We start from the raw sequence: 17,443 nt of genomic DNA, 5'->3' as shown, positions 1-17,443 counted from the left end.
TACACTATAAAATAACCAGTAACCGCTGGGTTGTCTTGATTTATTTTTTATAATTTGGCGAGACGCCGGTGAGGTAGCCTCGCTTGACTGCTATTATCGCTGCCACAAACAAACATGGCCGACGCAAGCTTAGATGACATTATCAAGCAGAGGAATATTCGTCCTGGAACTACACAAGGAAATAGGTATGGGGCATGAGCCTAGGTGTATAAGATGCGTGACATAAGGGCCCAGCTGTTGAGGTATTCATATGGGCCATCAACACCATCGGTGGAGGTATATTGAAGTGTTTCCAGCCAGGATCGTGTTCATGTGCAAGTCGTGTTTCTCGGGCTGTTTTAAGTCGACCAGAAATTAATATTGCAAGGCGTAATTTATAGAAGTGTATATGTATAATAATATCGTGTATTAGATTTATTAATGATGCATATGATTTGTGTACAGTAAGTGGGATATGTGAAGGTGTGTGAGGAGCCAGTGTGGTTCAGGGTACCCAACAGCAAGGGGGGCAGTGCCAGATTTATTTATTTACAAGAAAGTACTCGGGAGGAAAAAACCTTCGTGCAAACTGCCATGTCCCATAAAGAAGAAAATACCAGGGATTTATACAAAAAAATTGTGGTTTAAATACAATAACTTCCTACTATATATTGAGTGAGAGAACTTAAGAATTATGAAGCACTGTAGCAGACATATTGGCCATATACCAGGGAGAAGCATCCAACAATTTATTCTATGTCAGTGATGTCATGCCTCATTTGTATTAAATATATACAAAGCATAATTTTTTTAGTTCGGTACGTGTGTTTGAAAAGTATTACTGGCATTGATGGGTGAAACGCTTGGTGGTTAATAAACCCTATTCACACTAGGTAAGAACCATTAAAATCCACTTGCTCACCCCTTGTAGACCTATTGAATCTATTCTTAAAATCTGTGAATATTTGTCTCAATAATACTAGGTGGCAGCCTATTCCATTCGACCATAACCCTATTTTAAATCCAGAACTTCCAGCATGTACCTATTGTTGTGGGTTCTATCATATTTGAACAGTTTTAAAACTACTTATATCCCCCTTTATGCTGCTAACCCACATGAAACTTGTAATATCCTTGCATTCTATGTCTTGAGTGTATATTTAGACTCGATTCTGTCTTAGTAGAACAGATTTATCCATAGTAGAGTACAGCAGAACTCTTTCTTAGTAGTGAGCACTAAAATTTGTACAGTAAGAGCTTGGTAATTCAGATTCTGATTACCTAAATGTCTTTAGTATTCTGAAGGAATTTACATTGGAATTTTTTATCTTTTTAACCCAAATAAATTCATGTTAAAAGGTTATGTGGAATAAGAAACTTAATAAGTTCAAGTTCTTGGCCATTTTCTAAGATCTCTAGGAGAACCAAATACATATAGTTTTCAGGAAAGGGAAAATATTTGCTGGGTAAAATGAGATATGATTCAACCAATATCCAGTTTAATTACTGTATCCCCCTAAGAGTTATTTCATCCAATTAAGATTAGTTAAGTATGAACACGCTATTAGAAATTGCATGAAAAAAATTAAAAGTACTCTGCATGTACAGTATATATCAATTGTAGCTATGCGATTACCTTGCGAATGATTTCGGGGCTCAATGTCCCCACGGCCTGGTCTTTGACCAGGCCTCTTACTTTATATTTTATATTTCTTTATTATACAGTAATATTCAGTTAAGAATACTGTGTTTCATATTTCTAGCTGAAACTAAGTACATGTAATAAATTTACATTAGTATATTTACAAAATTGCCATAATGTTTTTACTTAAATTCTAAGTGTTCCTCATAACAATACCGGCTTAAGATTTTAAAGATTGTCTTTCAAATGCACTTTGAATTGGCCTTCTATCTCAGTTAGGAGCCAAGCGAGGTGAATTTGAAAATGGGGTGTTCCAGTGAAACTCCAAAATAGGAAGGAGGGGGGGCATAACTTTCGAACAAAATGTTGGATTTATCTAAAAAAAATTGGGGGTTTATCTCAAGATTTTTTTTGGGGGGGTTGATTGAAAACAGTAGTCCAATTTATAGGATAATTGAGTGTCAATTTTGTTTGTGCATGATCTGTCATGGAAATAGCCCTTATGCATTTTACAAGCTTAAAACTTTCTTTCATTTTCAGAAATGATGTGAATGGCGCCATAGGAAGAGGTCGGCCACTTGCTAAAGGTCGCCTGTATCAGTCAGTTTGTTCAGATCTGGGAATTGAGCCTCAGGTGTGTAGTTGAGTTTCAACATACAGAATATAGATACTGTAATTACAATTTTTATACAGTGATATCTCCGTACTCGAACTTAATACCTTCCAGATTGATGTTAAAGTGCCAAATAATTTTCCCCATAAGAATAATGTAAATTGGATTAATTCATTCTAGACTCCAAAAAAAATACTTATAAAAACATTTTTACTTGAATTTAACTTAATTTTACAAGCCTTGCCTGCATGAATTATACAATAAATAGATGAAATAAATGCAAATTTATTCTTGCTTTACCTGTACCTAGGAGAGTTGATGGTACTGTATATATGGAAGGTAGTGAAGAGGAGGAGGAGAGATGTTATTGTTTGGCAGGGGAGTCTCAAAGTTCATATTTGTTTTTGCCTGCATTTTAAAATGTTCTGAAGTGAGACATAACATTGTTATTCAACAGACTTATAACAGAGTTTGCCACAGCTAGAAGCGTCCTCCCTTTCCTCTTCTATCTCCTCCTGAAGACGATTCTCAGCTGTCGTGTATCAGTAACATGCACTTGTACTGTTGAGTGCCAAGCAAACGGTCAATTACCAAGCATTATTTTTTCTAGCATGAAGTGTTTTAAGCGCCAAATTGTGTGAGCTCGGAGCTGTTCGAGTGCTGAGGTATCACTGTATATTAGTATAATTATTTTTTGTAATTAGCATTAAGTTTATTTTAAAAGTAATGTGCATATTCTTAGGCAGAATTTCTTCAGGTGGTCGGTGACGCAAGGAACAGAATTATTGAGAAGAAACGAATGCGGTTTCCCGATGCTCGAGACCGCCTTGCAGAAATTGCCAAACAGGGAGATGCCAGGGACAAGATTAACAATATTAGGAAAAAGACAGGCACTGTGTCCAACAGAATAAAAAAAGTAAGAATTTCATGTTTTGTATTGTTTTAATACATGTTATGAATTTAGATGGGCCCTGGAGGAGGGGCTCCAGGGACCCATCCTCCTAAAATAACAAATATAGTGGTCGAAGTAAACTCCATACACAGCTTCACATATACAGTACATACAGAATCTTAAAGCACAGGAAACCTGTACACCACATTGAATGTTGTGAGGCTGAACCAGAGAGCTGAAGTGCAACTTGATGAATACTGCACCTGATAATATGATAGTGGTGCACAGCTATGGATGAGGCATGGTTTGGTAGTAATGGTTTACCTGCAGTATTATATAATGTGGTTATTATAGTCATTGGACACAGTAAATGCAATTTTTTCTAATACAGTATCTATAAACCTTTGCTATATTGCTCTCTCTTGGTCTCGGGGCTGGTGTCTCCCCCACCATATAAAATTGGGATACCAGGTAATAATGTTATGTCAAGGGGTATATAAAAGTACAACAGATCAATGGGATAAGGATATTTTAGTGTAAAATGCCTATAATTCAATAAATTATGCATGTTGACATTATATTAAATTTGTTATTTAACTATGCACTTTGTATGGAGCTTGATATTTCCTGCAGTAATGTATGTCATTATTTACAGGTCCCAACTGCATGGAAGAATACTGGTACCGTTGTGGAAAAAATCATACGAAATGAAAACCGCCCATCAGGTTAGTTGTACTCTCAATAAGGCATCATGTTAACCATTACAGATTTATATTTTAAATTATTACAGCAGATACTATTAAAGACAGCAGCAGTTTATTGCTAACGATATATTCCATAGCGACCACCTACCTAAAATATTGAAATCTATACTGTTGAGATTTTTTTTACTTGCTGTACTACTTGATAAGTTATTGAAACCTCTGTAGTGTATGCATGCTAGGACATGTAAAGAAAGCTGTAGACTTAAGACAACTAGAAGATGAAAGGGTTGAAGTAAGAAACAAAAAACTTTATAGCCAAATAAATGAGTCCTTGCCAGACAGTAGCAAGTGGTGGACCTAGGTCTAAGGTTCTAATACTTGAAGATTTCAAGCATGTGTGTTGGGTACATATATTGATATATGGAATGACCTCCGTGATGGGAAAGAAACATGGCGAGAAAATTTAGTCGGCAAAAAGACTATTATTTTTTCAGGGAACACATCTCTAATCCAACAAAGGAAAGATTGAAGAATTCACCCAAAATTAGGCAAATTAGAAATGCACTGCACCTTGTAGTATTGTAGAGCTAAGAGAGATCACACCAAAGAATGGGACAAGAAGGGTAAGGATCTTCCCGCTCATGGTTGCTGTTATGAATCGGATGGGTCAAAAGGTCATAGGGGAAAGGCAATCTGCCAAGAGTACTGGTGTACTTGCATATATAGACAATTTCTGGAGATAGTCAACAGAAAAAAATTATCTTTAGAAATCTACAACACAGATGGAATAAACTGGAGAATTGTATCCCGAGATACTCTGGTTCACAGAACCAGATACGTAGCATTCACAGAACCAGATAATCGGTCTCTCAAATTTAGTCATTGAACCTTCTTCATCAGGTTCAAGTGAACCTGGCACTTCAGCATCTCACCTTTAAAGCTTCTTCATAACTTACAAGTACAACCCATCATGGTAAGAATACCAAAAAATTACTTTAGGGTAAATAGTCTATTGCATTTATTTTCTGTGGGGAGCCCTGTCAGCTTCCCGAAGCTTTCCATACTGATATAATACTATACTGTTTAGGGGTCATCATTCGCAGAGTTCTTGTTGCCTACCGGGGACCAGAGTCAAATTAAAATACTCCTCCACAATACCCGTCTCGTATTTCTGACACATGTGTAGTGCCATTTGTATGGGGATCAGGTGTCGTCTTTCATAGTATCCCGCTTGCCGTCGTCTTCTCTGCGACAGTACAAAGTTTCTTGGTGAACTTTCCGCCATTTGCTTTATCTTCGTCAAGATTTGTTGGTGTTGAACAGGGTTGTCTTGTCCTTTGCTTTTTCTGGATTGGCATCTCGTGCCAAATGTTGTTGCCTCTTATCGTGCGGCATTGACGGAGCTGCTGCAGCTTGCATTCCGGATGGATGTCACTTCCGCCCCGTTCTGCAGGATTTCTCATGCGTTTAAAGATATTGGTTGAGCACCTGGAGAGGACAAACTTTGTAGCAAAAGGCTACACAGGTATAATGGAAGAAAGTGTTTGATAATGAGTTTTGCAAAGAATACATCTCTTATGCAGGTCAAAAGACAATGGCACTGTACAAGTGAACAGTATGCCATAGGCACAATCAGAGAACACTGTATAAACATCAGAGGTCCGCGATTGTTCAACGTCCTCCCAGCAAGCATAAGAAATATTGCCGGAACAACCGTGGACATTTTCAAGAGGAAACTAGATTTATTCCTCCAAGGAGTGCCGGACCAACCGGGCTGTGGTGGGTATGTGGGCCTGCTGCGGACCGCTCCAAGCAACAGCCTGGTGGACCAAACTCTCACAAGTCAAGTAGTAGAAGAGTAGAAGAACTCCCAGAACCCCATCAACCAGGTAACCAGGTATCAACCAGTATATTATACACTATTTTGTACATACACAAATTCTCCATTTGTTTGTGTGAAAGACTTTACATTCTTCTAAATTATTAATGTGTTTGTATGCGAGTGAATAATTTCCATTGCAACATGGAGTTGGTGTAAATGCTTTCAATTTTGTACTCGACAGATTTAGGAGGTAAAACACGTATGCAAGGAGCTTTCTTGTTGCGCACCGTGGCTGGCAGGGATGGAATTAGTGGGAAAAATACAACAGCCCGTACAAGACCTGGTGCCCTGATACGAAGTATGCCTAACAATGGCAGAACGCAGTCTTTCTCGAGAGCTGGTGACAGTAGTCGTTATCATCCATTGCCAAATAATCCACATGTTGTCACAATCAAGAATGATAAAGCTGATTTATTCAGCTCTTATAATCCAGAATTAAGCAGGTACTGTATAGTTTTATTTTTTGTTAATATGGTATTTATTATTATTTCCTGGTAGCTTGGAGTTTCATTTCTTATATAAATGTACTCGGTTGTATAATCCAATTTAATTGCATAGCATTTCAGGCTATTCATTCACAAAGTATCATTTCTCCCAGCACATCATAATCAAACTTTTCAAAGAACCATGTAAAATTTAATTTTCCTGGCTTGCCTGGGCATAAGGGATTGATAATATATAACTTACAGAATGAATATTGCCCAAATATAGAATGACAAGTGTGGATATTGATCACTACCCTGCAATGCAGTGTAACTACATGTTGTGTGGTGCAGATCTTGCAGATGGATTTTCCACGTCATTTAAAATGCAGGCTGTACTGTACAAAAGATAAAATTGCAATGGAAGTTTTTAATCTAAAATTTTATTGTAATCTTTTGTGTGAAAATAACAATGTCAAATTTAAAAAAAATATTATCTTCAGGATAAAGACTTTAAAGCACTGTTAATAGTGAAAAACGTGTGTACCTTGTATACAATATTGCTCATTCGCTGTAGACCTAGTCACTTGACATGTTACTACCAAATGAATCTCAAACATTGTCTGAACAGTCTCTAGTCAGAATGAAGGGAACCTACTATTTTGTTGTACAGTTTTTTCTTATATATATTTTAATGAGTACAGTTATTAAATATAACAATTGATAATAAGTGTGTACAATATAATGATAAAAACTGTGTAAACGTGTTTTGCAGGTTAAACACTTTTGAAGATTATTGTATGTGGCTCTAGAGGTTTAAGTAAGTTTGGTCACCCTCCATAAGTCATTGGGAATTATAAACAAAAAAATCCTTAAATATTTCTTATGCATACTGAGAGCATGTGAAGGCAAGTTGAAGATCACAGCTGGAAAGTAGAGTGTCCTGGCATAGTGCAATGATAGCAATCGTGCATGACTGACTAATGATTCATTTAGATAGACGGGTATAATCACATGATCACTAAGCAGTCTATCATCACATAATGTGCCACAATCGACTTGAGAATGGTCCAGGACGGACCGAAACGTCGTCGTCCCTTCACATTCTAGTGTGTGGTCTGGTCATCATAATGTGCCACAATTTTGACTACGGCATCAAAATTCCCTTGTTTAGTCAAATTAAAAGCACAGTAATATTGTTGCCTCCTTTGACTAATGAGCATCAGCCTTAATTAGTTGGGTGGGGTTGCTTTCTTCACAACACTCTTTTGGTAGCCAAACCACTTCACATTTGACACTTGTTGAAACATGAGATTTGGCTGCATTATGATACTGGTATAAAAATTAAGTTTGATTAGAAAATGTTTTACCATAAGTACCTTGTACTGTAGTTACAAACCCAACTTCAAATTTACAAATGTATTAAATTTCCTGCTTGAGCTCAGCTTTAAAATATTAGTGTATAGTTAACCAAGGATGGTGGATTGTGCTATTTAGCTTAAAATTTGGTCACAGAGGGAATAAACTGACCATTGGTTTGTTTAAAAATTACAACAAATTTTGTATTTGACATTAACAAATTTTCAGCAGGTCTAAAGAATTCAATTTAAATTTTAAAATTTATTTACATTACTGTATTAAAAATACATGTTTTTAAATTCCCAATAATAAAAACACATCTAATAAGGAGCACTACTTGCATCTAATCACCCTAATGATTTTGTTGTGCAGTTACAGGCAGCAGGAGATGAGACCTCCACGGATTAAGTTGACTGCTCGCAGCCCTCCCTATAGGGCATTGCGACTCGAATCTGCACTGTCACAAAGTTATGGATTGAGTCTAGGTGGAATGCGGTCAGACATTATGTCAACTGCGCGGTCTCAAATGTATCGTCCAAGAAGGTCACCAGAATTAGAGGAGATACGACCAACTCGGCTGAAAATCACCACGGCTAATAATTACAGAGTAATTTTTCTAGGATGTTTGTTTATGTTTACAACCCAATGCTGCGTAATGACTCGTTGTGGCCTCAAAAGATTTGTAAGAGTTCATCATGAACCTGTTAATACCAAATTATCAAAGTTTATTGTGACTTTCGTATCATAGGTGAAGTGTAGAAAAGGCCGAAATTTGTAAAAGAATCTTTTTTAATTTTCTTTAAAGAAGAGCTTCAAAAACCTTAAAAGTGCAAAGTACAATGTGTTAATTATTAATTCTGACATTTATTGTTAAGATTATTGAAAACCCGTATGGTACATGCAAGTATTTGAGAAAAAATATTAGATAAAAGATAAAAAAAAAGTTGATTAATTGAGAATGGTGTGATTATAAATAAACAAATGTATATATATGTTTCAGTTACTTTTGATTCTTCTCTTGAAAGCCATTGAGAATACATAGTGTAGCGCGCACAATAATTTTTACATTTGTGTAACTTGTGGAAAAAATCGACTATATAATTTTTTGTATCTTATTGTAACAGGAACCCAGTCCTCAGTATAGTAGTGAATGGAGTCCACAAGCCAGATTACCAGCAAGGCTGCCATCTAGAACACTTGGAGGAAGGCTTCCTGCTGAAATTCCTGAAAGATTAGCAATGAGAGTTCCAGCCAAAAAGAGGTACCTGGGTTAATGTAGAGGAATCTTGTTTACATGTTGGTGTTTTAGGTGTAGTGATGTGTCTTGTGAGGTGGTGCCAATGTTCCAACAAGGAGTTTTAGAGTTCCTTCTTGATAGTCAAAATATTTTGTATTAAAACATTCTTTGTATCACGTGAAACATCTAGATAGGAATCTCAACATTTGCACTACCAAAAACTTTAGCTTTATATATTTTTGTGTCGATAATTTTGTTTTTGTTTTAACATGTTGATCATTATTCCTAGACCCTTGTATGATGATGATGAGGTGGAGCCCCTTAGCCGCCCCAAGAAGACGCCACCTATCTCATCAGGTCTAATGGCTCGTTTAGACCAACCACAGCGACCTGCTGCACCACAAGGAGGGAAGGTACAAACATTCACATACAATGTTAATTGGTGCTGAGTTTATGAATGGCCAAGTCAAAGACATTTAGAATAGAATTCTAGCACTTGCATAAAATTTTAATAGTTTGGTGTATGGTGGAGAGTCAGACTATTCAATAGATAGGCAAATGTATATGATTTATTGAAAGAAAGTTGTTTGATAAATGTTGTTGGAAGAATGATTGTAGGTACTGTAGTTTAGAGTGGAAACCCTGTGAGAGAAGAGACGAATAAATGAATCGCTACACGGCTTCGTGTAAAGTGTATGTAATAGGATAATTAACTAACTGCCTTAGTAATAAAATACCTGTTACCTCTGTGGTAGTTGATGTGTTTTGCTTTATTTATCCCAATTGACAACGGAACGAAGCCTCGTATAGACAAATTTGTTTCTGCTGTGATCACAAATAACTTTTAAAGACATTAATATTTTTAGGGTTTGGCATATAATTAAGAATATTTTTTTTTCCCCAATAGCTAACTTGTGTATATATTTTATTAGGTTCTCGTGACCAATTTACATCACTGTGTAAGTGTAGAAGATATGGAAGAATTATTTGGAACCATTGGACCAATTCTGTCAACTCGGATGGTTCGGGAAGGTGTTGCAGAGGCCGTCTTCATGCATGTTGAGGATGCTTATAGGTAAGTGCGGGAGGATTAAACACCCACAAATTTGGGCTTACGTTTTATCAGCTAATTTTAGTAACAAAAGGAATATACATGTTATTTCCTAATCTTGGCTAATGTTCATTAATTTCCTATGGGTTTGGTACATGTTTTAAGCTTATAGTCTGCACCTGCAGCATTAAACAAATTTAGCTTTTTTGCCATAAAACTTTTGACATGTGTATATATAGGGTGGTGGGTCCCTTTTCATAATTTGGATCATGAAGCAATACAGTATCTCAAATGCATAAGTGAGCTATGCCAAAAAATGTACATATTCTGTAAACCAAGATTATCCTCCTCTCCCCCCCCCTCCCTCTGCAGTACATGGCTCATAGATATCTTTTTCATTTAGATTCATCATAGTATGTCATTGTTACAATTTTGCACTTTTCCCTGATATTGTTCTGTAGGTCAGTTGAAGTGTTCAACAATCGACAGCTTGATGGGCAGCCAATGTGTGTGACTGTAGTAAGCAAGAAGACCACGTCTGCTGCTGCTCCACCTCCTGCACCTCCTAGATCACAAACCAAATCTGTTTTGAAAGCTGCTAGGTAAGTATTAAACCGGCATTCTCATCCTCCTTTCCTCGTAAACTTTCTATCCTACTTATCCGTTTCCCAACTCTTCCTCCCTTTTTCTTAATATCTTCTGTTTCCCTTCTTCCACTGTTCTCCCATCATGTCTCACCTCTTGCTGTTATTTAGATGAGATTATCTAGCTAGATTATTTACAGGTATTGGGACAACCATGGCCTAGTGAGTTGGGGACTGTGTATACAGCTTATCCATGGCTTGAAATCTCCTTACATAAACAGCAGTGCAGTGCCTTTCCTGCCATCATGTGCACACACAGCCTAAGACACGTTCACATTATCTTGGGAGGTTGCCACCCCTTTGTTTGGGAAACCATAATGCAGATTTGTATTTTTTCAAATTGCCATTTTGGATATATATTCCTGACAATTCTACAAAAGTTGGAATTAATTTTGTTTGCTGTACTGTACGTAGTACAGGTATTCGGAAATAATGAAGAAACTCTGCTATTTATTCCTATACAAGCTTCAGTCTAGAGACTGTATTCGTAAACATAAACCTGTATGGGAAATGTTTTAAGATAGATATTTTAAATATAATGGAGTCCCTTTTGAGTGAATTTTCTACCATTCCTTTGGTAAGATTCACCATGTTCATAGTACAAGATCATGCAATCAGGCACAAGGAACTTTCTAAACTATCCCTGGAGTCATAAGGGAACTAGTGGGAGTCACTGGATGAAAAACAATGTCTGAGACCTTTGACTTGTGACTAGCTTCTCTCTCCATTTTCTAGTCCAAGAAAGAAGCCTGATATCTATGGGCCAAGATCCTGAAGGGTCCTTACTAAATTATGCCACCTTTATAAATAGAGATATTCCAAGAACCTGAACAAAGTCAACAATCTTGACCCAAAATATTACCCCTTGCACAACAATTGCCTTACTTCCGGCAAAATGTGTTTAAAGTTGTATTATTTGACAAATCCACTGTTGGTCACCACCATTACTGAACCCTGAAGTATGATGCATAGTCTAAGAGATTTATCAGGAGCTCACAAGGACCTTTAAACACATACTCGATGCCATTTGTAAGCTTAGCCATTAGTACGGAATTCAAAGATTCAGAACAGTGAAACCAGTTCAAAGTTGGCTGATGGTCGAGACTGATCGTTGTGTGAGGTGCTGCTGCCTAGTGGCATTCTATGGAGGTATTGAAGCAGGGTTTCCTTGACCACCTATGCTGTCTACAAACAGGTCTGTATAACTTCATATGTATGAATGACCTTATCAGTACATCTGGGCTCCATTAATTTGTTCTCTAGTGGTTTCCTAGAACATTATGACCCTATTGGGACAGTTTTAAAAATTTCCTATTATACCAATGCAATATATTGGTCTGCCTTATTATGCATAATCCTGTCCTGTAAACAGCACATCTTGCCTTAAGGTACAGCATTTTAAAGTTTTTCTTATTTTTTTTCTAGAAACTCTTTATCCAAGCAGTCACCTCTTTCACCCCATTCCATCAAGCATATTCTTCAACAAACACTGGGACTCCGCTTTTACGGATCTTCGGGTGGACTGGAACGGATCCAATCCAGTCGGGAACCTCGGTACAACAGAGAATGGAAAAGTTCTGGTCGAGTGGCTTTGCATCCAGCCGAGCAGAGACTTAATGAAATAGTTACAAATTTACTTTTTCCCAAGTGATTTTGTTATCAATACAGTATGTACAAAAAATTCATTCTATCATTTGACGTAATAAAAAAAATAATTGTAGTCAAAACGTAATGCATATCATTTATTGGTGAAAAAATGACTGAGAATGTTTGCAATGGACATGGTCTGCCACAAATCGATCCGTTTGAGCGGAGTTGCACTGTACTGTACTGTTAAAATAAATTTTCTGTTAATCTACCTTTTGAACCAGATGTAACTCTTGCTTGTTGAAAATATTTGTCTTGGTATGATGCCAAATCTTTCACATTCATTTAAGAATATCACTTATCCTCAACACCTGAACCTAGGCTAATGTAGAACCCATCTCAGAAGTAAGAGCATTCTTCCCTCTCAAAAACAATATTACCATAAGAAACATAATCTTAACAGAGTTCAATGGGTCCACATGGGCTTACACACAAGATTATCTATTCTCTTTGTAACTTTGGCAAATTTGTTCATATTGATCAAAATATATTTTGACACTGCTGATGTAGAGCAGCTCGCTCACTGTCTGCCACTGAAAATTGCAAGTGATAAATTTCCATATAAATTTTACAGAAAAGGAACTCGACATTTTCTATCCTGCTGTGGTGTAAGGACTGGAGACTGGGAGGAGTCTAGTTTGATTCCTTGTCACCACACAAACCATACCACCTTATCCCCCTTACTTTTGCCTGCATTTCCTAACCTGTTACAATATATTCAACCTAACCATCTGAACACTTACAAATGGTCCTCTTCGTAACATAAGTCATGCAAAACCAGCATAGTTTGGTGATGTCATTGCATGTTTAGGGAATAAAGAATGTAATTTGAAGTGATCAACAGCATTGCTTAATAAAGTGATCAGCTGTGAAAGGTTTAAGTCTTCAACACAGTGTGATGACAAGCACTGTCAGTAGACATTCCTTCTATAACTTTAAAATTATTGTACTGTATCCTTGATTCCTTAGTCTACCAAGATGCAGCACCTAAACAGTTTAAGACTGCTTGCTTTTTCATTAATTCTTAAATTCCTTGGCTTATATTTTTACCAATACTTTATTATCTAGGTTACCCCAAAATATCAGACATGTTTACAGATGCTAGCACTCGTAGCAGTTTCACTGCTGAGCTTCCACTCAACCTCCACAACTCTCCATTAACATCATACGCATACATCTTGTGATAATTTGAACTACCCCTATTAAAACCTTCCTGTAGCAGGATAATTTCCCCTTTTTTTGCTGCCCTTGTCCGTTTATTATTATTATGGTGATTATTCCTCTATTAATTTTTATTGTGGGGCAGGCCTTTAATCTCTTAACTTAATCATTCTTTAAAAAATAATCCACTTTTTTTTTTACCTGGCATAATTTTTCATTTTTCTTAACCCAATTATTCTTAACCTTATTTCTATCTGACGGTATACATGTTGAGTTCTTTTTTTATGTTCACGAGTGCTATACTTTTCATAGGAGCCATCATAGAGCTTTGCTGCTTATAATTCCTATCTGTACAGTAACTTTACAATAACATTATGCTTCCGTGAGAAAATATTGCAGCCGTGCAATGAAATTGAAGTCACAGCCCTGGGGCCAGATTCACAAAGCAGTTACGCAAGTACTTAAGAACGTGTACATCTTTCCTCAATCTTTGACGGCTTTGGTTACATTTATTAAACAGTTTACAAGCATGAAAACTTCGCAATCAACTGTTGTTATTGTTAAAGAGCCTCCTGATGCTTCTGAGCTCATTAACTGTTTAATAATTGTAAACAAAGCTGCTAAAGATTGAGAAAAGATGTACAGGTTCGGAAGTGCTTGCGTAACTGCTTCGTGAATCTGGCCCCTGGACACACTTTATTTCCATAACACGGCTTTCAATATTTTCTTGTTCACTTCTGTGTATATATTAAAATATGTACATGAAATATGTAACAGTTTCTTCTTGATTTTCTGTAAGTTCTCTGAACACACTCCAGATATTATTCGTTCACATGAATCATTTTGGAATTCAGTACAGTACCTCATTTTCCACACATCTCAGCATTTATATTTATTGAACTTTGTGATGTAAGAGTGCTTTCCTATCATGGAATGATGTGTATGAATTGTGCTTTGAAAGAACACATTAGTCTTAATGAATTATAGTTCTAATTTATGCTAAATGCGTTCACAAAAAAATAATTTATAAGTTGCATGTTTTCCTAGCCTTGCTTGTGATGTTTCATTCAAGCTCACTTCAGTCATTTTTATGCAGACAGTGAACCAGGACAATAACAGCAGCAGCAACTTTTTGGTCATGGCTTAGCAAAAAAAAAATCAAGTTCCTGTTCATGGTAAAAATACTTTTCACATTTCTACTCAAGTATACAGTACTTGTCAGGGAAACTCAAGATTTTTCTCTCTCTTCCAAACCCCTCCGCCCCGTTTTGTATGCCCTCTCCATTTTCACTGATGTACACCACACATACACACACACACCGCGGGCCTATAGCCACGTGGGCAGTGCTTAGTATTTGTAATCCTAGGGTCCGGGTTTGATCCCGGTGGAAACAGATAGGCAGAGTTTCTTTCACCGTGATGCTCCTGTTACTTAGCAGTAAATAGGTACTCAGTACCTGGGAATTAAACAGCTTTTATGGGCTGCTTCATGGGGGTGTAATTGGGGGGGAGGGGTTAGTAGTTAGTAACAGTTGATTGATTGACAGTTGAGAGGCGGGCCAAAAGAGCAGAGCTCAACCCCCTCAAGCACTATTAGGTGAATACAGGGGGTGGCCCTGTGGCTGAGTGGACAGCACCTGGGACTCTTAATCCTATGACCCAGAGATTGATCCCGAACGATGGTGGAAATACCTAGGCAGTTTCTTTCACCCTGATGTCCCTGTTACCTAGCAGTAAATAGGTACCTGGGAGTTAAACAGCTGTTATGGTCTGCTTCCTGGATGTGTGTGTTTGTATGTGGAAAAACAAAAATCAGTTGAGAGGCGGGCCGAAAGAGCAGAGCTCAACTCCTGCAAGCGCACCTAGGTGAATACACACAGGTGTGGTTGTTGGCATACAACAATGGCCATTAACTAATTCTAAGGAAATATTCAAACTTTAATGAAGTAGATAGATGATGAAAACAGCAACTATATGTACTACTACTCTTAGGTGACATTCCTGTATACAAATATTTTGCTCAGTTCGCCAAAATCCTTAGCTAGGCTCATCTTAAACCACACCAAACTCATGGAAACGTTCAAATTTTTAATGCATTAATTTTAATTTACTCTAAGCTCATTCAAGTTCTTATTGTTATCTGCATTTTCTTGTATACATCTGCATATACTGCAAAATTTAGGAATGAAGATTTGTAGCATTAGCTTTATCTTTGCAAGTGAATTGGACATTGTGTAAGGAATGATAGTGTTGGAAATATCGTAGTAAACCATGAAAACGCTTAACTTTTTTTTATACATATTTAGGAAACTTAAGTTCAATGATAAAAAAAGATGTTATAATCCTATTTTGTTGTGCAGTAGCTTGTACAATGTTCTGAGTTCCAGGAGGATCATAAACCTTGATTTTGCAATGTTCCTCGTGAGTCACATGTCACCTGCTATTATCCTTGGCCACCTGTAGTTTTCACGTCGCTTGTCCTGCATCTTTTTGCTCCTGTATCGGCATTTTGAACCCGTTGACTTGTGCACCACGAACGATACTAAATAGCCTTCCATGTTTGGTGTTTTCTTTTGATAATTCCTTACTCCTCAAAAGTAAGGTTACTGAATTATTTAGTCTATTTGGGTATTAGAACATACTATAGTAGGAAGTTTTCTTCTTATTGATACATAAAGCCATTGAAACTATATTCCTCCAACAGTATATGAAAGAGTGATAGTAACAGTATATATATTCTTGTATGCTTAAGAGCATAAAATACTGTGCAGCTATTTTTTTTTTTTTTATCTGCTAGGTTTCTGTATTAGTGCTCAGGCTCTCTCCGCCTTCTCTTGGTTGAAATATTTAATAAAATTTAATGAAACTGTTAACGTAATTTTTACAGTTATCGACGTACTGTAATCCTTGAAAATTTAGTTGTGCTTTTTGGGGTTTATTCACTTTCGAAAGTGTTTTATTGAATTTGGAATAAAATGCAACAATTTGAGGGCATTAATAAGATTTGTATTGATAAATTATCATGGAAAACTTCTGAAGTTTGGGACATTAAAGTTACTTCATATCCTAATATTTTTTTTTCTTTTTCATGGGACGATAGAGGGCGCACTGGGTACTATATCTGAGAGTAAGTGTAATTTTTTGCTGTTTTCATCAGTTTTAGTGAATGAATATGGCATTGCTATCATTGGTGAAGGGAATTTCATACCTCCAACCTCCCAAACTAACTTTGGCCAGTTTTGGAGGGCAAGGGAAAACTTAGATGGTGTAAGGAGGGTACTGCATGCTTCATTGGTAATTTGTAGACTGAATCATTAGCACAGTAATTTAGTAAACACTGGAGAATTAAATGCATTTTTTTAATACAAATGATTTCGTTTTTATTCAAAATATCTATACTCGGCATTATCTAACATGAAGTATGTAATATATAGCTTGAAATGTTTTGTATTATATCTGCAGTGATTTTGTTGTATATTATAGTAAATATAGAATATTGGCCATCATTTATATAGCAACATTCTAGACATTTTAAATCTCTCTCCATTCAGTGGAAGCAGTACTATGAGCGGAGGCGTGCCAGGTTTAAGAGGGTTTAAAGCAAATCATCAGGTAGCACCAGACATCCCTACAATCCACCAAGCACTCTTCAACAGGTCGCAGGGTCATGTATCCAACCATGTGTTTCTTGTCAAGCTTCCTAAGCAGCCTGCAAGAAAGGATGTTACCTGAATGTTTGGCAATTGACATAGGATTGTAATCATTGGGCATAAATGCACTTTGTGGACTACAACAACATACCCTGCTTAAGTTGAGAGGAAAAATGTCAGATGAAGGGTTTTTACAAGAGTTCTTTGTGATGATCCGAAAGAATATATTATATTATAATTATTGTATACCTTACTGATTAAGAATTAATTTTCTGTACATTTTCTTTAATTTAGGGCAGTAATCAGTAGAGTGTGCTTAAAGGTTAGCCAAGTGCCCTGTACTGAATACAGCATATCTAGATTGATTTAGAATATTGTACAAAGTCATTTCTGTGTAAGCTGTTTTTTCTTCTTTTTTAATAATTGTGTAATTTAAGCTAATTTTGACAGGGCCTTGTTTTATCAAAAAATATTGGTAAGAAATTCCTCTAATGTTTAATGTATGACTTTCTTTACATTTGTAATGTATGCAAAAATAAATAAAATATTACCTACCAAAA

At 36.6% G+C, this 17,443-nt stretch overlaps 1 protein-coding gene across 17 annotated transcripts; it reads left to right on the top strand.

The window, feature by feature from the left end:
* Nucleotides 1–32: 32 nt before the first annotated feature.
* Nucleotides 33–17,443, top strand: LOC123754951 (uncharacterized). Of its 17 annotated transcripts, none has more exons than XM_069332895.1 (13): nucleotides 33–185; nucleotides 2,162–2,255; nucleotides 2,992–3,150; nucleotides 3,782–3,851; nucleotides 5,894–6,155; nucleotides 7,872–8,100; nucleotides 8,618–8,754; nucleotides 9,020–9,143; nucleotides 9,663–9,805; nucleotides 10,243–10,383; nucleotides 11,851–12,092; nucleotides 16,334–16,360; nucleotides 16,785–17,443. In XM_069332895.1, the coding sequence occupies exons 1-11, from the start codon at nucleotides 115–117 to the stop codon at nucleotides 12,074–12,076; spliced, it is 1,656 nt and encodes a 551-aa protein (XP_069188996.1). In that variant the 5' UTR covers nucleotides 33–114; the 3' UTR covers nucleotides 12,077–12,092; nucleotides 16,334–16,360; nucleotides 16,785–17,443. The 17 variants fall into 17 exon arrangements, with proteins under 17 accessions (XP_069188996.1, XP_045593251.1, XP_045593250.1 ...); XM_045737295.2 differs by having other exon boundaries at nucleotides 7,866–8,100; XM_045737294.2 differs by having other exon boundaries at nucleotides 2,977–3,150.

This window comes from Procambarus clarkii, chromosome 28, assembly GCF_040958095.1.
Source record: "Procambarus clarkii isolate CNS0578487 chromosome 28, FALCON_Pclarkii_2.0, whole genome shotgun sequence".
Lineage (NCBI taxonomy): Eukaryota > Metazoa > Arthropoda > Malacostraca > Decapoda > Cambaridae > Procambarus > Procambarus clarkii.
This window is presented reverse-complemented; position numbering and strand designations above follow the sequence as displayed.

Excerpts from the sequence above, each read along its gene's own strand:
- LOC123754951 (XM_045737293.2), top strand. The coding sequence starts at position 115 with ATGGCCGACGCAAGCTTAGATGACATTATCAAGCAGAGGAATATTCGT. Across the intron at positions 6,156-7,865 it reads TATAATCCAGAATTAAGCAG|TTACAGGCAGCAGGAGATGA; the intron begins GTACTGTATAGT and ends TTTGTTGTGCAG. Across the intron at positions 8,755-9,019 it reads AGAGTTCCAGCCAAAAAGAG|ACCCTTGTATGATGATGATG; the intron begins GTACCTGGGTTA and ends CATTATTCCTAG.